We start from the raw sequence: 25,693 nt of genomic DNA on the forward strand, positions 1-25,693 counted from the left end.
AAACTTAACAAAATAAATAAATTAAACAGTGGCATTAGTTGTACCGACCATTTCTTTCAAAGTCCTAAATATAATTCGTATGTGAGATTCACATTTATGGATGGGTGCGTGACACCGACTATTAATTTCATTTTGGACGAAATTCATTTAAGTTTCTTTTGTCTTGACCCGAAGGAAAAACTTATGGCAAAACATTCTGACAAAAATTAGGTATGTGTTAAAGTATCTCTAACCGATGTGTCAAAAGTGCTACATAGACATTTAATAATTAGAAATAACATCTCACATCACTCCAACCGATGTGTCAAAGCTGATGTGGAATGCAGGCTGGAGGTTGATATGTTATTTTTGACATCCCAAAAACAAGATGTCAAATGAATATTTTATTAGTTTTTAAAGACATCTAGTTGTTACTTTTATTTATTATTTTCTTTTTTAATTTTTTTTTCTTCATCTTAAATGATTTGATTGTTACAATAATTATTTATTTGACATATCGGGTAGAGTGTAAAATTATATAAATATCAAATTGCCATATCAGCTATCAAATTTAAATTTGATGTTTGGTATTTGACATCTCCCTTGGAGATGCTCTTAAGCGTTTTCTAGAAAATCTGTTCTTGATGAAAATATATTCCAATCTAGGTTCTAGATCTATCAGATATTAGTTAGATTTTCCAATCTTAGGGCTAAAATCAATTATGGATCGGGGCCAACTGAGAGGGCTAAAATCAATTCTATGAAGAATCTAATAACTTTATGTGGTTTTAAGTGATTTTAGAGACAAACATATGAAAGATGTTTCTCCTCGAAATCACTTAAAATCACTTTAAATGATTATATAGAGAAGTATATGAGAAATACATCTTCTTCTAAGTGATTTTGACCCTCTCAAAATCACTCTCAAACGAGTCATCATTGTCTTGTGTGCTGTAGTCTTTTAGCGTTTTGTTTATTTTGGGCTTTGGAGTCTGTTATATCGGGCCTTTGTATGTCTTGGGTCTTGCTGCCGCTATGGGTTATCTATGAATATTTTCATACCCAAAAAGAAAAAAGAAACGTGTTTCTCCATGAAAGTTTTTGGTTGAAACAAAGAAAGTCTAACCAAATCTTCTAATGCTAAAGCATAAAAAAGAAAAATCGAGACAGAGAGAGAGAGAGAGAGAGAGATTTTTTCTGAAAAGATCGAATTGTGCAATACAATTTGTTCGTTATTAGTTCTTTAATTTTTTGTTTCTCCCTGTAACCGAGAAATTTATACAATAATATATAACAAATAGCATGCACCACCAAACAACTATATGATGAACTAAATATATGGTGAGGGCCTACTATGACCATGGACTTCATGAGCTTTGATTATTTAGTTTGGGATTCAGCTATCTCGTACAAAAGAACAAAACAAAGACCCAAGATTGAAGCAAGTATATGGATTTACAAAGACAGAGACCCCTCAAGGCCTCCTCATACAAGAACACTAAACTTTCCTTTGGGATGGAATTTGTGACATATCACATTATCTACAATTTGCGTCAGTTGTCCTGTCTAATCCAAATAATCTTAATTTGTAGACTAGTGGTCTTAGATTTGAAATATCGGACAATAGAAACTTAGGTAATGACCTAATAGTAATGAATAATATTCTGATTACTACTTAGGATAAACAAAAATTAGGGAAAAAAATTAATTAATTATTTAAAAAAGGACCCCAGTATAGCCGTGCGGCTAAACTTTTTAAAAATTATATAAATCTAAAGCGTATAGTCGCGCGGCTATAGTATGTGAATCTAATAATATATTTTAAAACGTATAGCCGACGCAGCTATACAATTTAAATATAATAATATATTAAAGCCTTATAGCCGGAGGCTATATTCTATATAAATTTAACGAGTATAGCCGCAGCGATACTGTGTAAATATAATAATATATTTAAAAAGTATAGCCGTTCGCTATACTCAAATTATATATATATATATATATATATATATATATATATATCGGCCAAGCGATTAGGCGATTTCCAAGTAGGCCAAGGTGACAGTTGGAGCTCGAAGCTTCTCTTTTCTCTACAATCATTTTGAAAGCAAGATGTTTTCATGGGTATTTTCTATCAAATTATAGAGTTTGTTGGTGTTAATACTCCTTTCTGCTGTACTGTTTACAAGTCATGTAGAGTAAATCATTCTTCAATCCGTGTAGTTGTGGAGGACAATACTGCTGAGACTATTTAAGCTTGTCACTGTGTTTCTTCAAAGGCGAATCATGCTATTGCTTGTAAACTTACATGTGGTCTTGTAAGAAGCTCTGTTCTTTCATATTTTCATATAAACTTTTCACAATGCTCATGTTGATAAATTGCAACAGAATGCCTGCGTCGCCTTGCTCTAGGGTTGTTGAATTAATGAATTTTATTTAGTATAATTTTTGTGACTGATAACTCAAGTGAGGGAAAAAAGCTAATTTCTTCCGGCACTAATGCCCTTTCATATATTTTCTTCAATGGTAGATTTATAATCTGTACATGGCAATGGTGCTTTTTCGCTACTTCTGTATGCACTTTATTGTGTTCTGTTAACAAATGGAAGGACATTGTTAAGTTTGCATTGCTCAAATTGATACATTGCAGCAGAATGCCTTGCTACGATATATCCTAATGAAACTCATAATTTCATGAGTATCTACTCTCTCTCTCTCTGACTCATCATCTTGGTGAGGTCAAATTCTGACCTAGGTAGCTTCGTAATTAGCTAACTTTAGAAAGTCTTTCATTTATTTGCAGCAGCTAATGATACAGATTAGTTTGCAGGTAGAAGGGATTCAAGTTCATGCAGATGAGGGTGGAACCACACAAACCCGTGGTGGTGTCCAAATAAGTTCTGATGTAATTGTTTCCATTTACGTTTCAATCCAAATTTTGGTTCAACCTTTTTGGGGATGCTATTGATTCTTGCATCTACAAATCTTCTTACCGCACGAATAGCTGCTGGGTGTTTTATTGCTGCTCTACTGGTTGTACTGTTTATAGCTAAAAATGTAAGTACTAATTCACATATCATTTACTTGATTTTGCCTGTTATCTTGCTTTCTATGCTAAAATGCACCTATAAGCATTCGAGTGGGTACAGGCAACAGTTTAACATGAGAAATTTGCAGAAGTGTGTCCTTGCTGTACTGGTTGTGGATGGGATGTCATTTAGTGAGCTTCTTATATTGTTAATAAGATTTTTGCCTGAGAGCTTTCCTTCATTTTTTTTTAATGCATTTCCATTTCTTTTGCTGGACAAACTTCAAGGGATGCTCTTATATATGCCGTACTTGCGTGGTTTTTTCTGACTCTGAAGAGCTTTACTTGTAGGGGGTTTATATCTTTCTTGTTTCTCTGCGGAGCCATGTACCTTGGTCTTGTGATTTTGTCTTGAGGTATATGCTTTGCTTCCACTAAAGCTTAAATGAATTACTTGTAGTTACTAAAATGGTTATATTTCTGTCATTCTCATTGCCTAGCTATTAGCTCCATCATTGCTATAACTTGTGTAGATTCATTCTTTCCTACGCGGTGGATCTCAGATATCTTAGTTATGCCAATGAATTTTGTTTATGGGGATTGTATAAGTTTTCTCATAGAGTTCTTTGGAAGTGTTTTTCAGCATGCATCCACAGCATGTTGCTACACAAATAGCTGCTGGCTGTTTCATCGTTTCCCTATTTGTTGTACTCTTTTTAGCTAAAAATATAAGTATCAGTGAGCCTATCTTCTACTATTGGTTTTGAATGCTAGAATGCACCTATGATATGAAGCATTTGGGACAGGCAGCAACACTTTGACATTAGATATCATGGAAACTAATTGGAAAGTAATTGATGAAGAGCTATGTCCCAGGGTACACAATTGGGTTGTAAATTCAATTTTTTTCTTCTTTTATATATGCCTATAAGACCATCTCCAACCCAAGGGGTGGAAGTTCAAATTTTGAGTTTTGAGTCCAAAAAACTTCTCCAACCCATGTATTTTGGGAGGTGAAAATTTGAGAAATCTCAAATCTTGGGTGGAATTCCAGTCCCATTATTGCCTGGACTGATTTTTTTTGTGGGCCCAAAATCTGGATTTATTTTTTCTGACTGAAGCCCACGTGCTGAACAATATTTGCTGGGCCCGCTGAGAATTTCTGTTTGGGCAGCAACTTTGTGTGAAAAAGCTGGGGCACATTTCATTATTGATGGATAATGGCCATATTTTCAAAAAATCTGATGTTACTTTTTTTAATATATATATATATATATATATATTCTAACAGCTACATTTGTTGGTGTTGTACTTATTTTTATTTTTAAGTGAAATTCTATTATGTTTTGGAATTTTAATTTTTTTTTAGGTTAAAATGTTTGGAAAATTAAATCATGAGTGTTGAAACAAAATTAACGTCAAGAAAAAAAATTTAGGGGTTAATCATTCTTAAACAATTTAATAAAGTTGCAGACTCAAATTATGAGTCTGCAAGATTGGAGGAAAAAAAATTGAGTCCTGAAAATACATGAATAATTGTATTTTAGAGGGTGGAAATTTGAGTGTAGCCCCAACATGGTTGGAGATGACCTAAAGGAATGTAAAACTTGCTAACTAAATCCTTACCCTGTTGTATTTGTACTGCTTGATAATGTACAATGGACATTTAGAGGACTTTGTATAGGTATGCATTCCGTAATTCCAATCAAATATCTTCCTATTACTACTAGCAATGTGATATTTGGATGTTATATGTTTACTTCTTGAGCCACCAGGATTCATTATTTTATTTGCTGGAATTTGGTATGTGCAATGCAAGAAACAACGCCAGTTCGTATACTAAGGGAAATGATTCTGTTAAACTTTTAATATTTAATATAAATTTTTAATTTTTTAAATATATATTATTTTTATTTAATAATATGTAAAAATTATGTTTATAATACGTGAATTTTGCTTGTATTATTGAAAATTTTGTAAAAAACACATGAACATGAAAAATATTAGATATTATACATTTGCTTTTTAAAAAAACGTATATTTTACCAAGTCTTTAAAACGTGTATGGAAAACTAAAATATTATTTAAAAAAAATACATGCGTAAGTATATAATACAAATATTAAATAGAAAAATACTAAATTCTTTATACAAGTAATAACTCTGAAGAAGTAAAAAATCAAAAGAAGTCCCCATGTAGTTTAGACATTTATGATCCGGCCGACCTTTGATGAGGGCTTGCTTGCATTTGGCCAAGATAAAAATCTCACACGCATTCCCAAACTAAAATATGGTGTGTGGTGAATGAACTGAATTATTATATAGCTCGTACAATGCAGACAAAAACGAGAACAGCAAATTTAATTTCAAGACATGAATTTTGGTTTCTCGATCCAAGTGCTAGCATTTAACATCCTCAACAAAACTCCGCTTAAGTTTTCAATTCCTCCCAACTACCAAGTAGCACAAACAAAGCCCCAAGATCACAGGCTCACATGCTAGCTCTTTCATTGTCTATATAAACAGCATACCTTCTGCATGCCCTCTCATAGCCACCAGTATCTGTCTCCAAACACTAGAGAAAAAGTTAGTTTCAAAAGAGATAATATATCAGCTTTACTTACGACGTCGTTATGGCTAGCTCCGGACAGCTCCTCAAGCTCGTTTGCCTTGTGGCGGTGATGTGCTGCATGGCGGTTGGTGTTCCCAAGGCCATGGCAGCTGTGTCATGCGGCCAGGTGGTGAACAGTCTGACCCCATGCTTAAGCTACGTGTCAAACAATGGGCCTTTGAACCCTAGTTGCTGCACTGGGGTCAAGTCTCTCTACAGCATGGCCCAGACCACAGCTGACCGCCAGAGCATCTGCAACTGCTTGAAACAAGCCGTCAATGGCATCCCTTACACCAATGCAAATGCTGGCCTTGCCGCTGGCCTTCCTGGCAAGTGCGGGGTCAATATTCCTTACAAGATCTCTCCTTCTACTGACTGCAAAAGGTATGAAAAAAATCCAATCATTTTTATGATATGAGATTATATTTTCATTATTATGTTCTTAACCAAGTTTTGTGTGTTGCAGCATCAAGTGAGAGGTTTCTGTGGAAGCCAGCAGCTTGAACTAGTGGCATAAGAATAAATTGGTGCTTTGGTTTGGCTGGCTCGTCTCGTGCACCGCTTTTGGGAGTTTGTCTGCTGTTGGTTTCAGTGGGTGTTGCTCTAGTTGTTATGTCATCTACTTGGTGTTTAGGTTTCTAGTTCGACAGTGGCTGATTTGATTTCCCCTGTGTTTAAATCAGCTTCTTTGTTGTGACTATCTACTGTTTAATTAGTAATTATATATCTTTTCTCTTAACATCTATGCAGCTTGAGTATTTAACCAAAGTAATTAGCATTGGATCAGTGTGGGGTTTGCAGTTAATCAAACTAAAACATGGTTTTTCTTTGTCGACGCCTAAATCAAAAGTTCAGGTTTTTTCTTTTATTGTTTATGTGTGCATATATCTATATCTAGCTGTGTCTGGTCCACTGCTAATTATAAGAGGAGAAAGAATATGGAACAAGCAATTGAATGATGTTAATTATGGCACCTTAAAGCAAAAGCCGTAAATGAACCTACCAGATTGGGACATTTCCCCAATGAAATTACTTGACGCCATGCATAACTGGAACCCTCATCACCCAAAAATAATGAGCTACACTAACCATTGGTCAAATTTATTCTCTAGTCAATTGTGAACAAGAGCTACTCACATTAATGATTGGGAATGGAAGTTGCTTATCATTCTCTGCCTCCATATCCCCACTTCTAATTCTCTAGACAAATATATATAGGACCCTTTACACGCATAATGTTGGGGTCATTTCTTCTTAACTCCTCTCTAATCAAGTAAATTGCACTTATATTGTCCCAAACTTCGCTCCTAAGTTTTATTTTAATAGAAAATGAAAAATATCTACAACCGACAACCACGAGAGCAAGCAAGCACAAACAAATCAAAATAAAAAGGAATCTAACAATTCAAAGGCAATCCATGCTCTCACAAATGTGACGGAGAAAGACCATGACCTAAACTAGTTAAAACATCAGCATTAAAATTAGCTTCCCTAAAAACATGCTTAAAAGAAACTTCTTCACAAGACGAAGGTTGATCAAACCATGTTCAATTTTCACCATCTCCAAATATTTGAGTGAGAATCATAAATGAGTGTGGTTATTCGAACTCACTCAACAGTTAAGAAGTGGAATATCATAAAAAGGTTCCAGCCCAACTAGCAAGACCCAAGCCCAAGCCCTAGAGGGGTGGGTCCAAGTCAGTGCTGAGAGAGTCCTAACTTGAGCTTTAGCGGTGCTGCTTTAGTTGTTTCAACTGCCAACCGTCTCTCATTCCTTTCCCACCTAAACCTAACTACAAGGATTTATGAGGAGGAAGGATGTGGATATGATGGACCTATGATAGTGAAGTAGTTCAAATCTCATTATATTATTATTAGACACCACTCACCAAATGCCCTTTCAAATCTCATTATATTAATGTTGTAGTTCAAAATCTTCCATCAAAATAGTGAAGAAACAAGACACAAATTTCCCCAAAGTGGGCCCCACCACGACCGACAGAAGCTATGCCTGACATAACAGGCCCCACCAAGATGTGTCCCGCTCATCACGGGCCAGGCCAGAGCCTAACCACACCCCCTCAACCCCACCTTGGCCCCTTGATCAACGTTTGTCCCGGTGTTTTCTTCTCTAACCTACGTGTTCTGATTTGATATCAATGGTGTCTATTCTATTTACAAGAAAAAACAAATTAAAAGAAAAATTATTTATGTTATACAACAAACAAAGCATATCCACCGACACACGATATGAGTAGTAGATGTTAATCTTGTAGTTAAGACTCCTTAATGTTGGTCAAATAAAAGGTTGGAAGAATTAAAAAGAAATCGAATCATCTATTTTTTATGGATTTAGTGATTTTGAGAACATTTTAAGTACACATATATTAACATTAGAGCAACGGGGTGGCTTAGGCAGAAGGGGGAAAAGCTAAGGCTTTGAGTGCATTAGACTCTTTTGTCATGTATGAAATCCCTTAGAACCTTTTTTTTCTTCTTCAAAAATATGAAAACCCTTAGAACGTTGGTGAAATCAAAAGTAGAGAGAAAATGTGTGGCAAATTATATGGAGTATCAAATGCTAAGTGAGTGTGAGACTTCGACATGTATCTGATACGAACATGACAACTCTAAAGAAGTATCAATGATTTGTGGATGATCTATTTTCGATAAATTTAGTGGTTTCACAATAGCATTTAGCTCTTTATTATGCTCAATTCTATTAATTTCGTGACAAGTAAGATCATTTGAAGCAGAGAATATGATAACATATTAACATGGACCTAGGAGGATATGCCTGTGTTCATAAGGAATTATGAGAACATTTTAACTACATATTTATCAACACTACAGGATGGGGAGGCTTGGGGAGCAGGGGGAAAAGATATATAGATATTTGCAAACACTTGGAGATGCTAGTAGGTCACCCATCTTTTAGGTTAAAGTAGCCTTTAAAAATAGGGTGAAACGAACCCTCCTTCCATGGATAACCCATCCAAAGGATAACAACATCAGTTCAAATGCGTGACCATAAGTATCTTTTGCTGGCAGTAAAGGGCGAAAAGCTAGACAGATATTTTCTGGTTTTTTTCTCTCTCTTTTTCTCTTTTCCTTTAAACAGATATCATACTTATCCATCTGCACCCTATGATGTCAAAAGCAACATACAACCGAATTGGATATTGGCAACAAAAATTTCCACTATGCCTGAATCTGCATCCAAGCACGAATCATACATCAAACAGTTTGTGATTGGTAGAAACCACATAGGATTTACTAGGCTCCATTTACAGATGCACAACAGGGGATTAATAAGATCGGATCTTAGAGCCATTATCAAGGGTTATTAAAATTCTTAATCATGATTAGGTAGACTAAGCTGACACCATTTTCTCTCACTTTTCCCCACCTTTATATCTGTCTGCTGCATAAATGCACATCTCCTTGGACCAACTTGACCCCTTCAAACACTACAACTGCTGCATAGGCATTAGCCCTCTCTCTCTCTCTCTCTCTCTCTCTCTCTCAATATCAAATACAGAGCTGGGCATGTCACCCTTTCTTATGCACATAATTGGAAGAAAATTTATGGTCCTTTTGGCTCTTCTGGGTTCTTGACAAAGATGATGACTATGCAAAGTTACTCTTAGCTCCAGATTTCAGTCAAGATGGGTTCTTTTCTGATTGGTTTTGGTTCCAAAGGAGGGAAATTTCTATCCTGCTAAAGAGGACCATTTCTGATTAAGAAGCTGAGAATCGTTGAGCAGCTGAAAAAGGGTCTCTGATTCGGATAACAGCCACTCTCATAAACAAATAAAGATATGCTCTCTCTGTGTCCCTTTCTAGCTGGAATCTTCACAACAATTCTAACTTAAACGACCTACAAGTACCACCTTTCTGTTCTTCACACCAGAAAAGAACGACTCTGCAACCAAAGAGCCCTTCGCTTTCTCTGTTTTTTTCCGTTCATTTTCTTCAACTTCCATCTCATCAAGCAAGCTGCTAAAAACCCACCAGAAATATGCATCGACTTCTCCTCGGCACAGAGCCAAATACGGCGCCGTCCTTTAGGAACAGGACAGCAGATTCATACATTAGCGAGGCCAACTTTGACACCAACATGGTGATCATATTGGCAGCCCTGTTATGTGCTCTGATATGTGCACTTGGGCTCAACTCAATTGTCCGCTGTGCCCTGCGCTGCAGCCACAGGTTTGCTTTGGAGACGCCGGAACAAGCAGCTGCAAGGTTGGCAGCCACAGGCCTGAAGAAGAGCCATTTGCGCCAGATCCCAGTTGCTGTTTATGGCTCCGGCGTGGAAATTCCGGCCACAGAATGCCCAATTTGCCTTGGAGAGTTTGAAGATGGAGAAAAAGTCAGGGTGCTGCCAGAATGCAATCACGGATTTCATGTGAGGTGCATAGATACGTGGCTTTTGTCCCACTCGTCCTGCCCAAACTGTCGACATTCACTGCTTGAACAGCACCATCCCAAAAAGAGTACCAGGACTAGTAGTGCCAGTACTGTTGATGCAAGCCAAAATCAAGAAGCTGCTGCTGCTACTGCAGCAGAGCCATCGAATTCAACCAATGAGCCCAACCAGCAAGGCAGAGTGGTCATAGTCATTGAGCAGGCAAGTTAAATTAAACCTGCCAACAAAAATAAGTCGAGAACTTTATGGTGGAGCTTCAAAAATTTACAGGGTAGAAATAGTTTAAGGTCACAGTATGAAGCTTATTGATCTAATTTTGAGGAGAGACCAAAGTAGCAATTAGCAAAATGCTTGGAGGTTTTTATTTTTAGCTTGTAATTTTGTACATGATGAGATCACTTTGATGAAAATCGTCTTCTGGTGCACTTCTCTGATCAAATGTTTCAGTAAATCATCAAACAATTTTAGAAAGAACCAAATTCTTTTCTTTTTTCTTAAACTATAATTATGATTAAACTATAATTGTTTGATCATGTGGAGCTGGACGAGTTAAAGGGTTAGGGTTAGTTTTCAAGTGTGGTCCAGTTTTACAGCTAGAGGATGGAGAGTTGGAACAGACTTTATTCCCAGCACTGCTTGCTTATCTCAAACCCAACTTATCCACGACTAAAGTGGCTCTCTCTCTCTCTCTCTCTCTCTCTCTCTCTTCTATTCTGTACTTAACCAAAACTTTTCCATCCGTACTGGGCCTATATAGAAGAGGATCTACCTCTTCTACTTGGCGCTTCATTCTCTGAAGTAAATATCAATCAAGACAAGTGGATAATTCATTCCCTAAAAAGCTTAAAATCGGGAGGTTTCGCACCAATTTTAATTTTCTTTTTCAACACCCTGGCAACAATTAATCAGTGCTGCATTAGAACACCGTTGTAACAAGAGCACACGATGGGCTATACTTAACATGAGTGAATTAGTTATATCACATAGTTGTTATGCTTTTGGGTTGATTCAGGCCGTGAATATTGATCCATGCTCTTAAGAAAGTTGCATGCAATATTAGTGTTGTAAATGGTGAAGTGAAAGAGACTCTCATGTAACTGGAATAATACTTTTCGCTATTTTCAATCAATAATGCAATGACATGCGAGATGACGTTTTCACTTGTTATTGCATTATTGGTCATTATAACAAAACAATGCTATTCCGATTACAAGAAAGTTTTTCTACTATAGTAGGCTGGTCCTCTCAGATTGCAATTTATGCCAACGGAAAAAAATGGTGGGAAAATGTCGACATTTTTGTAAGGGTTGTCTGCTCTTGTATTGTAAATTTTAATTGGTGTCACATAGCTAGCAAGGCTTGTATAAAGTCCTTTCAATAGGCATCAATAATAAGTGGACAAGGGACCACCCACTACGTGTTTCTGGGTCTCTTTTGTAAGTACTTCAGTACATGTATCCAATCAAGAGCTTTCACTAATTGGACAGGTGGCTAATGGCTATGGGGCCAAGGGGAAGGGATGAAGTCACTTCTTTTTCATAGGATTAGATGGAGGCAACGCCTGGATATGGGGTGTAGATTAGATTTCTTTTGTACTAAGATATACGGACTAGATTTGTTAGGGTACACCAAATCTCAATAAAATAGGATAAGATATGTTAATGCGTAAATAATAAAGGAAATTATGTTAAAGCAATTCAAATGGACAAGAAATCATAGCAAAGATAGCTTGTTTAAGTATTTTTAGGGTTTTCGATTTGTTTGAACATCTTTAGGGTTTTCGAGTTTGAGCATTTTTAGGACATTACGAAACATTTAGGGTTTCCGAAGTTTACTCTGTACATAGCCTTTTTGAGTTGTACTTGTAATGATCAAATTTTAGCAGACAAGATTCTCTCACGCCCAGTGAATTCTAAAACGTGTTCGAGGGTGTAACGCCTGTTAACTCTTTTTCTCCATAACTTCGGCTGCCTCGCTCCCTTCGATCCAAACAAAAATCCATCTAGAACACAAGACAATTTCGTAGCTCAAACTCTCTTGAAGGTGTTTCTATATGCCCTCAGAAGTTTGATCAGCGCACCCAACATCTGAAAATAATGGTGCTTGATGGAGCCCAAGTTTATAAAATCCAGAACAATTGGGCCGAGTTTTTAATGGCTTTTTGAAATAGTGGCTTTTAAAAAAAGCCGAAATCACGGGGCAACTGCTAGTAAGGTCCACACGACGCGAAGGCAGAGCAGATCCAGCTCTTCAACTGAGCTCGTCTTCCACAATGCAAGCAGAGAAGCGGCAAGCATGGAAAATCAGCGTTCAAGCTAAAGCTAAGAACTTCCATTTCAAATTGAAAGCAACCCAAATCGAGCCCTCCACTTGGAAGCTCCATCGACTCTCCATTTCCCTCAAGCTCCGCAAGCTTTTTCTCGGAGTAAATGCAGAATCCACAGGGCATAAAAAAACGAAAAAGAACTCAGAATTCACATCATTATTAGTTCCTGGGCAGCAGCAGAAACAAACCCTGAAATCCAAATTCCTTATATTTGTGAAGAAGTTTCGATTTCGCAGCTCCAAGAAACGGGATAAACCTCAACGGTTCTCTTATGAGGTTGCTCATATGTCATACATCTTTCATTTATAAAGATCAAATCTTTTTCTTGTATAACTTTTTTTTTTTTGGGCAGGAATTAATTTCTGCGGGTAATTTGGTGAATGGAGGTCTTGCATTTCTACCTCAATCAATCACCAGACTTTTGGTCATCTTGCTGCTTCTAGTGGTTGCTGCCGCATTTGCCAGTCCAGCAGTGCTTGATTTTAACAATTATTTGAAGTATTGTGGAAAAATACGTGGGGCTTGGTCCAAACTCTCAACTTGATTTACCTGTTTGATATTCCCTGTCATATTATCTTGATTTGATTTGACATAATCTCTACAAGTTTTGATCTCTCGATGAATCTTTTATTTCCTTTCTCAACTTTTTCTTGGGCCAACATCATTGGAGGCTTGCATTGCACACTTTTTGTTCTATAAGATGGAGCCCAAATGAATGAGACATCTTAATAGGCCCAATTTAACCAGGCTCCTGATTGGAGCTTGAAATTGTGGCATTCGAACTGACAAACCCTAGATTCAGCTTGCAACCAACCAAACCACAAAAGAGCTTCTAAATCCACTCAACACATCTATTGTATAAAACAAATTTTTTGATCTTGCTTCGGCCGGAGGAGCTGAATAGGTGGCAGGAGGAGGAGAAGCTACCCCAACTGTAGCTATTCAAATCAAAGAGATGACTTGTTATCAACTCAAATCTTGACGGGTCTTATTTACCATCCTTAATGTTACATTGCATCTAGTCATTTCAAATTCATTAATCTGTCGTGCCTACGAAGAACATAATTCTTTCAATTAATATAATATATTTTTACACTAGATATAAATTCACACAATAGAATCACAATATGTTTGAAATTTGAAAACTAGGGCATGGTTGAAATTATTGAGTTGAGCCTTGATGGCCAAAGGGCAACCATAAAATGGATCACACTCCTTCACTACTTTATTATAGTTGAAGGGCTTAAAGAGATGAACAGTGTAAAGTGTTAAAGAAGGAGGGTGGGGCCATGGGGCGCAGAAGGGCCCACGTATGGTGCTGATGATATAGGGGAAGTACTTCTCTCTAAGCGTGCAGGCGCGTGAAAAAAGCTTGCCTACAACAACAAATGCTAGTCCTACTGTACATTATCATAAGGACAAAGTATGTTGATGTCAGTGGGTCCCACGAGTCCTTTTCAAGGCCGCACGTCGACCGTCGATCTTCCCGCCACGCGCTCATCCGACGGGACGGCTTGCGAGTCAAAGATCTATCGAGATAGGTCTCTTTGACCCACACTGGAAACATGCCCTTCTTTTCTAATTTTTTGTTTTTTTTAAACAAATAAAATAATAATAATTAATTTCCAAACTTTGACTGGGATGTCACTTCAATCGAGGCGCGCTTCGTTGAAAATCGGGCTGCTCCCTTGAATTTACCATTTTGGTCATGCTTTCTGCCCCCCTCATTCTCTCGTTTTGTTGCCATGTTTAACCAATGCTCAAATGTCCAAACTACCCTCTACTTTGGTATGCAGGAATTGGCTTTTCTCCGTCACGACAATTTTGGTTGGTTGAGTGCAATGTATGTATCCTTGCACTTTGATACGTAACCTCTTTATGACTGCAGGAGGACAATTCTGAATCTGAATGGTCGTTACTTAAATATAATGGGAACCTATAATTTTGACCAAGAATTCATGCTTCTACAAATTAAGCATTTCCCAAGTACTACTTTGAAAATTGGGTTGCCCACTTTCAGCAGTACAACAATTATTGCATCAGCTAGTACAAAGGAATCTTATTTTCATGTTCACTTTCTTTAAAGTTCAAAAAACAATGAAAAAAGTGAATGCAAATTTCATGAGCAAGTTTTTATTTACACCCTAATTTTAAAGGAGATAAGTTTATTGATAAGACTGATAGTGATGTTACGAATAATCGCTTATTCAGTTTATGTTGATAAGACTGATAGTGATATTACGAATAATCGCTTATTCAGTTGATGTAAGTAAATCAACAGTTCACAGTCCCACACGCACGAGACATCTAATATTAAGTCCGGCCAACATCTTTATGTGCCATCTTTAATTTGTGGTACGCTACACATATCTCAAAAATTAAACCCATTCAACGAGCGCTACTAAGATGGTGAGCAAAAATGTTTAAATTTTTATTTACAGGGGCAACCTATTCTACCCTTCTAGGCGCATGACATTTGGAACACATTTCCAAATCTAAAAAGAGAAGAAGAATCTGAAGGGCAAAATTGTCAAAATGGGAATGAGAAAGCCATTTCTGTTGTTTTAAGGATAATAATAATGATACTTTCCAATGTTAATTAAATATTGGTTTTTGGTAGGTTTGACCGGTGCTGATTGGGCTCCATTCCTCTTTGAGAGACTCTCCCTCTCCCTCCATCTTTCCCTCTGTCTCTCCCCCAATTCTTATATTCCTAAACATCTTTTCTCTACTTTTCTCTCCCTCTCTAAAATCTCTCTCTCTCTCTCTCTCTTCTCTCACACTTCCCAACCTTTACCAATCTGCTTTCTTTGACCTGTCGTGCGCTTTTCTTCTCCAAATCGAAGCCACAGATTCCCATCACACCATTTCCCTTTCTCAATCCCATCCCAAGCTGCATGAAAGCTGGTAATTTTTTTAATTTTTTATTTGTATTTAATGGTTGCGTGTTTTCATTTTATTGTTCTTCAAATTCAATGAAAGCTTGAATTGTTTTGAAATTTTCTGGGTATTTTTCTTTCTGGTTGAGATTTTCAGGAAAAATTCTGGGCACCTGATTTGTCTGTTGCTTATTTTGTTGGTTTGCTGCCGATTTGCTTATATTTTGTGACTGGTAGCTCCTCAGTGATCATCCAATTGTAATTTCTGGGTTTTCATTTATTATATTTTGTGAAATTTTGGGTTTTATGGATCTGGGCTTGGTATTTTTGTGAAGTTGAGCGGGTGCTGATTAATGGATATTTTGTCAGTTTTTGAAAGGAGCCAGAATTGATATGGGATTCGTATTTCGATTCTGTTGAGTTGAAATTTTGCAGCATAGTTGATTGGTAGAGAATATATGTAATGGCCAAGTTGGCATTTGGGAGATTTGGGAATTAAGTGATGTGATTCAGATTGCTGCTCATGACATGGATTTCTATGAGGATATATTCTCTCTCATTTATCATTTTCCCAATTTCCCCTTTCCATTTTTTGGCAGTAGCATGTATCTGTTTCAGAACATTTCTGTATAATTGGAGGCTCTCAATAATTGTTGTTTTTATCCTTTTTGGTGGCTGGGCCACTGGGATTAACTATATCCTTTTATGAGAGGATGTATATTCCTTCTATTAGTCAATTAAATTGGCTTCTTTTGTTTCTTTCCTGCCAATCCAAGTTTAACCTGATTTGTGGACATAATTTTTTTTTGTCAAAGAGTTCCTCTTGGTTCATTGATTTAGTTTTGGTATTCATAAAGTTCTTAACTTCTATAAGGTCTCGTGCACTTTGTTTCTCTTTCGCAGATAGATAGGCCACCTAGTACGGATTAAAGTTTTGAACATACTATGGGGTGCTTCACAGTTTTGAAGGGCAAGAAGAAAAAGTCTGAGCAGAGTATTTATATTAAACGTGTCCCTAACCATAAGGAGCAAACGCCAGCTACGTTGCCTGAACCCCAAGTACAGACCCGCTCGCTACAGTCTGCACCCCCAAGTTTTAGGAACAGAGTGAAACCTATTCAGCCGGTTAATAGCAGAGCCACCAACAATAGAACACGGGCATTATCTGCTCCATCGACCCTTGATGCAGCAGACCAAGAGGCTCTCTCTTCAGTTGAATATGAAGAACCAGAAGACTCAAAGCACCGGTCCGGAACGATAAAGGAACAGCTGTCCCCAATTCCCCAACCTCTTCCTCTCCCATCACCTCAGGGTGCTGCTGCACTGAGGACTACAGGAAGTTTTAAGTCAGTGACTACTAGCGGCCCTCTCTATGCTTCTGGACCATTGCCACTGCCTCCTACAGGAGCACTGCCTGCTGGAACACTACCTACTGGAACACTACGGAACTTTTTATACGAAGAAATAGCATCAGCTTGTCACAATTTTTCTTCAGACCGATGCATGTCAGAAGGCCTTTCGTCTATTATTTACAAGGCTTCCTTTGGAGATGATTCATCAAGTTCGAAAAAATTTGAAGCTACTGTTACTCGCCTTCACCCATCCACTCAGGTAACTTATAAACATTCATTTTATTAGGATCTGGATTACAGTTTTCTCATGTTTTCTGGTCCCTGATTGCCTTATAATGGCTGATAATTGAACTTTAGAAACTACTTCCGATTGTGGGTGAATATTGAGATTTTCATCCATTTACAATGTATGAATGTACTCCGTAGCTGCTGTGCAATGTTCATGGTGTAGCAAGAATAAATTATGTTACCATAGCATAGGTAATTGAGGACATATGTAGCATCTCATGTTTTTGTAGTTTTTGTTATTCAAATTTTATTTCCTTTCTTCAAAGCAAGTGTTTAGCATTCATCTCCATTGATTTCTAAGCACATGTTTGATTATATGTCTTGTGCTATAGAACAATGCAAACCTAATCATATTTAGCATTTTGCCTCTGCTTCTACACTTCAGATGGTTTGTGAAATAATCTCACTGTTTTTTTTTCTTCTTTTTTAATTTATAATGTTTAGGGTTTAAAGGAGTTCATAAATGAGATCAACACCCTTGCATCTTTGCAACATCCAAACCTTTGTAAATTGCTTGGTTTCCATGCACGTGAGGGTTCAGAACAAAAAATGTTGGTCTACGAGAGGCTCTTTCATGGAAGTTTGGACCGGCTTTTGTATGGAAGATCAGACAAGCCCCCAATAGACTGGAATACAAGAATGAAAATCGCTTTATGTGCTGCACAAGGTCTTACTTTCTTGCATGAAGAAGGGCCTTTCCAGGTAATCAGATCATTCATGTGTGTATACATTGATTGCAAGTTTTTCTTTATGCATCACTCTTTACACATTCACCAGAGTGTCAAACTGCTCATAATGTTTAGAAATTTTGAGCAACTCAACTTCTAAATAATAATGTCATTGCATGTATTCGTACATTTATGTGATGATTGAATTACCTTTCATATCTACAGGCAATGTACAATGAATTTTCAACTGCCAACATACAGATTGATAAAGATTTTAGTGCAAAGCTTTCAGGATATGGTTGTGTCGGCCATATTCCTGAGGCAGAGATCTCTAATAATTCCGTTGTAAGTTGAATGCTCCTTTTCAGATTAGTTCCAAGTCTTCAAATTTTGTATGTGGGCACTAATTTTATTTTGTGCTTTCGCTGTTCCCACAAACTTTCAATTTTAACATGATCTTTTAAATCTCTCAATTGAATCCCTTTCTTCTTATCATTGTCCAGGCAGTGGCAAATCTATCAGTAGAGACACTTGAAAGAGGAATGCTCACCCCAAAAAGCAATGTTTGGAGTTTTGGGATTGTGCTTCTTGAATTACTCACTGGTCGGAGGAATCTTGACAGCCGTCATCCCAAGGAAGAGAGGAATTTAGTTAAATGGAGCCGGCCTTTCCTAGCTGATGACTGTCGACTTTCACTAATCATGGATGCTCAGCTGAAGGGCCGCTTCCCAGCCAAAGCAGCTAGAGCTGTGGCAGACATTGCACAGAGATGCCTTCAGAAGGACCCATCAGAAAGACCCACAATGAGAACTGTTGTTGAGCATCTCAAGATCGTACAAGAAATGAAGTACTCAAGTAGGTTTCCTTTGCAAGAGCCAGCATTTGCTGGAAAACATATGTCAAGATCGCCCAGTCTTAACGGAATAGTAACCCCTGTGCCTCGGTTAAGTTTCTCTCCTTCGCCGCCATCAAGAGCCCGTCCATCCCTTTCACCTACAAGACGACCTACCCTACCTATGTCCCTTCCTCCACGTGCTTGTTCCTCCACCCTCACTCTGGAGGAGCTAGGCCGGCAGCAAAGCCGGAAATCATCATCAGCAGTTCCTAGGACTAGTGTTGAGGGATTTTGATTGTCTATAATGTGCTTCTTTTTTTATTTTTTTATTTTTTTGTTGTTGTGATTCAACACAATATATAGAAGATAAGATGTGGTTCCACCTTACCATCTCGCAAGATGGTCAAACAGAGAGGATGCCCTTTTGTAGATATAGTGCATGCCTGGTTTTCTGGGTTCATCTAGCTTCCGTTTACACTACTACGCAATTCAACCGGTTCAGTTTTTCTTTTGTAAAGCCTCATCGCTTTTTGGGTTTCTTTCCGGTCAAGAGCCTCATCGCTTTATGTACGTCAAACTTGTGTTTAGATAATATGTTTATAATGAATTAGGATATACTTGCTTCCAGCTTCGTCAAATATACTTTTTGTTGTCCAATATGAAGGGATTTGAATTTTACGTAGATTGCGTTGGGGAAGAGGATTTGAGAGAAAGGTTTGAGAAACAAATGTACACAGCAAATAATTTAGTTCCATAAAAATTCACCCCAACTATTTTAATTTTTTGAACAGAGACCAATCACTTTATAATACAAGTTAATTTTATAATTTTTTTCGCACATTCACACTCTCAGCTAAAAAAAAGTATCCCAAACCAAGGAAAACAAACATAAAAGTCTATAATTATACAAGAAATAAGTTGATAATTTTTTTTATATAAAAAGAAACAGGATTTTCATCATAGAGGGTCATCTTGGCCTTGATCCGGCCTTTCTTCACCGCCACTTTCCTGTTCTTGACATTGATTCTCATTATGTTGGTCTTCACTCTCATTAGTGGCTTGTGGCGGCACATGTGAAGTTGAGCTAGTTGCCTGTTGCTCAGACATCAAGCTGGTAAGACCATTATGTTTTAAATATGTCTCAAGAGGAAGGCTTGCTACTTGAACAAGAGACATCATACTCACATGGTTTGGCCCTGCTTGCAGCTCTCCTTCTCGGCCGGGATGGCAATTCAAGTCTAATATTCCCTTCCCAGTTTCAGCCACTTTGCTTTGGCTCTTGGAATCTGATTCGTTTGCAGACCTGGCCTCGTTGTCTGAAGGATCCACATGCGACGATACGTGCCTAGAAGTGCTGTCTACTTCTGCTTCATCCCTAGGGCCCCATGCATGCTGGTTTCTGTAGGCAATCTCTGCTTCTCGCTCTGATTGACGTTTCTTCTTGTTTATCATTAGGGTTTTAAAACGGCGTTTAACGGTATTGCACACATTGCATGTGCAGTTAGGCTTATGTTTGCCCTTCCCACTTGGGGGCTGGATGCACACAATGCATGAGCAGCCAGGACGATGCCTGGGATGTTTTGTTGTCGTAGCAACTGATGCAGTTCCTGGATCAGCCGCATTGTCTCCAAGGATTGCAGCATTGGCCAAAGCATCAAGGCCAGAAGATTCATGCTCCTGGGTTGGCCTATTGTCTGCCACCGTTCTCCTTTTCTTGAATTCTAAAAAGCAAAAGATTAAGTTAATATAAATATTTCCTAATTGTATTTTTAAATCTACGAAAGATTGCAATTCCACAGGAGTCGGGAGACTCAGGACCATAACAGATTAGCAAACTAAGCAAATCAAAACATTGCATAAGTGGAGACACCTTGTGATAAAGTAAACTAAGCAGCAGATGTTATCTGGTCCTCAAACATTAAGAGAAACAAATAAGGTGGCAACGTACCCTTACTCATTCTGAGAAAACTTTCCAGTTCCCTCGGGGCTAATTCATCTGGTGCAGAGCACGAACGCCTGACAAGACAAAGTTAGAGACATGCGATACTTTTACTACAGGCACCTTCGTAGAAGAAACCTATTGCTAACCTGCTTTGATCCCAAGCATTGTCTGCACATGTCCACTTAGATGGAAGTAGAACATCAACTGGCAACCTTCGCCATTTAGAGCAACTATCACACTGTGCCCATTGCTCGTGTTCCCTAAAGAAGCGGAAATATTCAATTGTATCAGAACAAGACAAATTGCACAAAGACAAAGGAGACAGTTTGCTCTTGGTACATTTCCACTAGACACGCATCTTTCTTAGAATAAAAAGAAAATACCATTTAAAATGGTGTATGGTTCCACAACAGTTGAACCAGTCATTCATGATTAACTTTACAAACTAAAATTATACAGAAGCAATATATACATATTAAATATGAAGCAAGTCTTACCCAGTTGACCGGACTATGAAAATACTCCTCTTTCCAAATACAGGAGGTTCCTAAATAACAGAAATTTAGGATTATTAGTGGTCACTTCCCAGACCAACAAAGTAATCTATAATTAGAAATAACTGCAAATAGAAGCAAAAACAATACATTGCCTAGTGACCAGGAAATTGATGTTTAAGAAAAAATTTCAATGACATCACTCACTTCATATTCTTCAAATTCAAGATCTTCAATCATGATAGTGCTTGGCTTGGCAGCTGGCGGTGGACGAAGCAAATCCTGAGCCTCTTCCCAAGTAAGCTTCAGCTCTAAAGCATCTTGGCTATCGATGAGCAATCTCTTACTCTTGGACCCAATATTTCTAGTTCTTTTCCTCTCAGGAACGAGTAATGATGGCAGCAGCATGCCTTCCCTTGTCCTCCCTTCTTGCTTCTCAGATTTATGCCAGCTAATATCACCACTAGCTGTAGTCAAGTGTTTGGACAGTGCATTTAGATGGGGATCCATGCTTCCCTTCAGTGACTGAAGAAGGCCAGGGTAACCACTTATTACAGGAAGGTTCTCAAAAACACCCGAAAAGAAAGTTTCACTTGAGTGAGCGCCATTGTGAATGGCAGTAAGATGGGTATCCTGTTTATTTTAATAATTTTCATATCAATAATACATTGTTCATTTTGCTAATATGAAAAATGAAAGAGGCCTTTACCTGCATTGCAACAGAATTTGATGCTTTCCGAAACCCCATAATAAGTTTTCCTTCAGGATCCATACGACTGAAAGTCACTGTGGCAAAATTAATAAAAAACAACTGCATAAGAAGTAATGTAAAAAATATCTCCACTCAAAGTAGTGATTGCTAACTACCCTTCAAAAGAAAAAGGTCTTTGACAACAAACATGTTTCCTTGTTAACAAATACACCATAATCAAGGGTTTACGAACCCATGCCGTGCCATGTAGTGTAGTCCATGGTCCAAAATGGCCTTCCAGTGGACTGGAAAAACAAACCAGGAATGTGCGCGCGCGCACACACACACACACACACACACACAGATATGCTAAATAATGACTTAATAAATATAGTCGCTTAGAAGTACCAGTATCTCCAGCCTGCAACTGCATGGACTGTATGCAAGGGGTTACACCCTCCAAAACATACATCCTACTGTTATTATTAGGCCAAAATCTGAACTGAAACACCCATTCTTTTCCCTTCACGTCTTGAATCCGTAAAGGAAGCCCCTCGGGTTGAGAAATGGGAGGAAAATATGCCTGCACGGTGGTTCAGATTTGATTGAAACAAAGTCTTTTAAAGAAAAATATAGTAATGAATACAATCAAGATGATGGAGATTACCGCAAATATCAGTGAAATGTCGAGTTTAATAAACTGAAGAATAGAAAAAATAAAAAACTTACTTCAGCACATGCTTTAGGGAGTACCAAACGACCAATTCGACCAGCGTCACTGGCACTTAGCATCTTCTCAAACAAAGGTACAATTGTGGAATTTGAACTTGAAGACATCAAAGTTAAGGAAATCATTGTTTGAGGTAATGGATAATTACTAAAAATAAGAATCTCCAAACAGTTGATGTACAGTTCGGTCAAGAAGTAATTAACATGAGAACAAAACAATTTCATGGATACTCTCCAGATATTTGCTGTAATTCCTGGTCTGTAATCCTGGGCCAATAGCGGGGAAGAAGCTGATTCCGCCCCCGTCCTTCGGCAGGTGGCCTTGCAACACGTGCGTGTGAAGCAATTGTAGAATTTTCCTCCAAACCTGCACCAAGGGCCAATTTTGGGGGCTTTGGAAAAAGATTGCGAGACCTAGCTCCTGGTAAGAGCGGAGAGGATGTCTTACTGTGTTCCCTTTCATCAAACATGGCAGCAGGAACAGGATTTGCTTTTCCCAAAGGTGCACCAAGGGACATACTCAAATTTGTCCGTGGAAGTGAGTCATATATATCATTTATCCCTAAGTTTGCTTTGAAAACTTCTGCTTTGGGAGCTTCAGATGATCCATTGGATGCAAGATTAAAGTTTGATAAACATGTGCCTCCAATTTCCCCCACAGGAGGCGGAGTATCGTTATGTTTCATTTTCTGCAATAATCCATTTGCGTCATTGTTCTGAAGCTGAAGCAAGTTCCTAAACCCATTACAATCTTTATTATTTCCCAACTGAATAAGCTTCAAATTTTCAACATTAGTTCCATCCAATTGATTGTCTTGAGCAGTTGGTTGCAGCTCGCTGATTTTCGATATTCCAAGTCCATCAGGCTTTTCATCACTTAAAATCTGTGTGAATAAGTTTCAAAATCATCATAAATAACTAAACTATAAGAGTACACTTCAGTATGCTTATGATTCCACTATAGTCTTAAATGCAAGAAATAACCAACAGTAATGTGATGATAGTGAGCATCACAAGAAATTGGTGATATTGACCAAATTCAGACCATGGTACTAGTTCTTTAATGCTTTCTATATTACTCCTTCTAGCAAGAAAGATGTATGAACAACATCTACCATCTTTTTTAGGTTAGGACAGCCATGCCTTAATAATCATTATAAATTTACAAAATTTACCAAAACAAACTGATCTTACAGGTTGAGGTTCTGAACTTTTTGCACATTTTATACACTTCACACCACCACCATCAAGAAGATCAAGCAGAAACATTGAAGCAATGCATCCACAATGGAGACGCTGCAGAGAACAAATTCTATTAGGTGCAAATGATTGGAGTGGAAGAGCCAAAGTAAGGGGAGGAGAGGTCTGGAAACCAAACACAAAATCCTTTCTTTGTTAGATATGCTCACCTTGCCACATAGTATGCACTCCCTCCAACCAGATTCTTTTGAGTGGAAAATATCACAAAAAATTGATTGCTCATATGCAGACCTAGAGTCAATTCAAATTTCATATCACAATACAAGTCATAAGTATTTCATATCATGAAGCCATTTCAAATTTATACATAGAATATTTGCAGCTACTAATAAACAACACCAATAAGTGATCCGCACCCATAAAAATCTAGATTTTCTCTTTCTATTGGCCAAGATCCCACAACCTCATGCGTGGATGCAATGAAATGCTTCAAATGCTTGGAATAATCTCAACACAACATATACAGTTCTAGCCATAACTTCCCCCAAAACTCTTTAGTCGCTTTTGTAATGGTTAGCTCTATTTAATACAGTGGTAATGCGAAATTTTAATTACCACTTTTATAATAAGATTGAGTTGTATATGAAGTGTTATATTCCATTTTTCAAATGACTAATACAATTAGTTCGAAACAATACGGATGTAGGAGATAGAATAGAAAAATCAACAAATAAAATGCCAAAATAAACAAAGTAAAATCGGGGGGGAAAAAAAAAAGAGGAAAAATTGAAAGAAAAAAAATTCCATGCAACGGCCAAAATTAGCATGTAGCCGTCAAAACTAGAGCAGAACGTCAAAATAGAAGACTATCCATTGAAACATCCAATACGCCGATGAATTTAAAAACAGAAAACTCAACCAAATCCAGAGCCAAAGAATTACATAAACATTATGTGCTAAAGCCAACTAATAAACAAGTTAGTGAATTAATTACCAGCACTTGAGACAGAGATTGGCGAATCCTCCAGATCGCAAGGCCCAACCTTTCTTCCACTCGATCGAGCTCGAGGTCCCGCAAGCTGCGTTCGTGCAAGTGCGCGGCTCCATTTTCGCACACAAATTCTGTAAATTTCAACAAATTTCAATCCAATCGGAAACTAATCCACATAAATCCCCAATCTAATCCTCATAATTTTGGAGAAAGCCAAAAAACACAAAATTGACCAACTAAAAGGTCCAAATCAGCAACACTACGAACAGAGAGACATAAAAGAGAAGGAAAGAAACCTCAAGCTCACAGCTTACACCGAAACCAGAACCAGAACTAGTTCATTCGAGCAAACACGAGTAAAACGAAAGGGCGGCCAGTCTGCTACCACTCTGACTTATCAATCAGAGAGCGATTGAACACCGATTTCGTGAGAAACGAGGCGATGAAATGCTTGAAGTCCAATTTCGGCGAGCTGAGAGCTGGATCGGCGGTTGTTGTTAATTTCGGGAGGAGGAGACGTGTGCATGCAAAGTTGAAAATTGAAAGAAAATGCACAAAATGCATGCACGATGGATGATGCTTCAAGACTCGGCCAACTCGCCCACCTCTCTTTTCCTTACTAATTCTTTTCTTCAAATTAAAGAAAAAACAAAAATATATATACGTCCGAATTACTAACGTGGTTTAGGTCGGGTTAGTCGGACAGTGAGTCTGTCCTTTTGCATTAAGTTTGATTACTATTTTTCTTCAATTATATTAATTTAGGCTATTTAACTTATCATTTGTATCAAAATATATTTACGAATTTAAATTTCGTAGAAGGAAAAAAAAATCAAACAACTTTACTCTGTGAGAGAGCTGAAATAGAAGAAAAATAAATAAAAGACTTCGGAGAAAATTAAAATACCTTTGAAATAGACGGCGGCAGGATAGCACCGTAAATGCGCCACTACGGAGCTGTTCTGTCCAATCGCCTATTTCGCATGCAGTAAAGAATCAGTCAGGCGAATTTACGGAAAGCTCACTCTCGCCTACTTATTTACGGTTCTACCGGGAAGCTGAGGTCGTGTGCTTTGGAGGCTTGCGGATCTTTGGTCTTCACGGAGTCTCCGCACCGTTAAAGCGCTTGGAGTTGCACGATGGAAATGGTCGAACGAATCGAAGCCGTCGGATTGTTTTTGGATTTATGACGTCATAATAGTGGGTGGTGATGTTAGGTGGCCTGGGAATGTGGGCACCTACCGAGGGG

At 37.9% G+C, this 25,693-nt stretch overlaps 5 protein-coding genes and 1 pseudogene across 9 annotated transcripts; 5 read left to right on the forward strand and 1 right to left on the reverse strand.

Annotated features, from left to right (window-relative positions):
* The first annotated feature begins 2,091 nt into the window (after positions 1-2,091).
* Positions 2,092-3,422, forward strand: LOC148921149 (uncharacterized; annotated as a pseudogene).
* Positions 3,423-5,557: 2,135 nt separating this feature from the next.
* Positions 5,558-6,283, forward strand: LOC103343015 (non-specific lipid-transfer protein 3). Its single transcript, XM_008246696.2, has 2 exons — positions 5,558-6,001; positions 6,084-6,283. The coding sequence occupies exons 1-2, from the start codon at positions 5,640-5,642 to the stop codon at positions 6,091-6,093; spliced, it is 372 nt and encodes a 123-aa protein (XP_008244918.1). The 5' UTR covers positions 5,558-5,639; the 3' UTR covers positions 6,094-6,283.
* A 2,754-nt stretch (positions 6,284-9,037) lies between these two features.
* LOC103343007 (RING-H2 finger protein ATL74-like) lies at positions 9,038-10,474 on the forward strand. The gene has a single exon (XM_008246678.3). It carries the CDS (start codon positions 9,639-9,641, stop codon positions 10,257-10,259), a length of 621 nt encoding a protein of 206 aa, XP_008244900.1. The 5' UTR covers positions 9,038-9,638; the 3' UTR covers positions 10,260-10,474.
* A 1,332-nt stretch (positions 10,475-11,806) lies between these two features.
* LOC148921150 (uncharacterized) lies at positions 11,807-12,991 on the forward strand. The gene is made up of 2 exons (XM_089041714.1): positions 11,807-12,651; positions 12,728-12,991. The coding sequence occupies exons 1-2, from the start codon at positions 12,322-12,324 to the stop codon at positions 12,917-12,919; spliced, it is 522 nt and encodes a 173-aa protein (XP_088897840.1). The 5' UTR covers positions 11,807-12,321; the 3' UTR covers positions 12,920-12,991.
* A 1,978-nt stretch (positions 12,992-14,969) lies between these two features.
* ATSIK (Protein kinase superfamily protein) lies at positions 14,970-18,914 on the forward strand. Its single transcript, XM_008246673.3, has 5 exons — positions 14,970-15,282; positions 16,158-16,865; positions 17,339-17,596; positions 17,788-17,907; positions 18,066-18,914. Exons 2-5 carry the CDS (start codon positions 16,200-16,202, stop codon positions 18,690-18,692), a joined length of 1,671 nt encoding a protein of 556 aa, XP_008244895.2. The 5' UTR covers positions 14,970-15,282; positions 16,158-16,199; the 3' UTR covers positions 18,693-18,914.
* A 213-nt stretch (positions 18,915-19,127) lies between these two features.
* LOC103342968 (HSI2-like 1) lies at positions 19,128-25,075 on the reverse strand. Of its 5 annotated transcripts, none has more exons than XM_008246649.2 (14): positions 24,741-25,065; positions 24,448-24,575; positions 23,663-23,744; positions 23,448-23,549; positions 22,485-23,137; positions 22,254-22,350; positions 21,933-22,107; positions 21,543-21,619; positions 21,041-21,466; positions 20,837-20,886; positions 20,486-20,599; positions 20,346-20,413; positions 19,583-20,118; positions 19,128-19,489 (listed from the first exon to the last, which is right to left on the reverse strand). In XM_008246649.2, exons 2-14 carry the CDS (start codon positions 24,558-24,560, stop codon positions 19,355-19,357), a joined length of 2,628 nt encoding a protein of 875 aa, XP_008244871.2. In that variant the 5' UTR covers positions 24,561-24,575; positions 24,741-25,065; the 3' UTR covers positions 19,128-19,354. The 5 variants fall into 5 exon arrangements, with proteins under 5 accessions (XP_008244871.2, XP_008244888.1, XP_008244875.2 ...); XM_008246666.3 differs by having other exon boundaries at positions 19,128-19,508; XM_008246653.2 differs by having other exon boundaries at positions 19,128-20,118; positions 21,041-21,358; positions 24,741-25,075.
* Positions 25,076-25,693: the final 618 nt, after the last annotated feature.

The sequence above is a fragment of the Prunus mume genome, linkage group LG1 (assembly GCF_029339155.1).
Source record: "Prunus mume cultivar Tortuosa linkage group LG1, ASM2933915v1, whole genome shotgun sequence".
NCBI lineage: Eukaryota > Viridiplantae > Streptophyta > Magnoliopsida > Rosales > Rosaceae > Prunus > Prunus mume.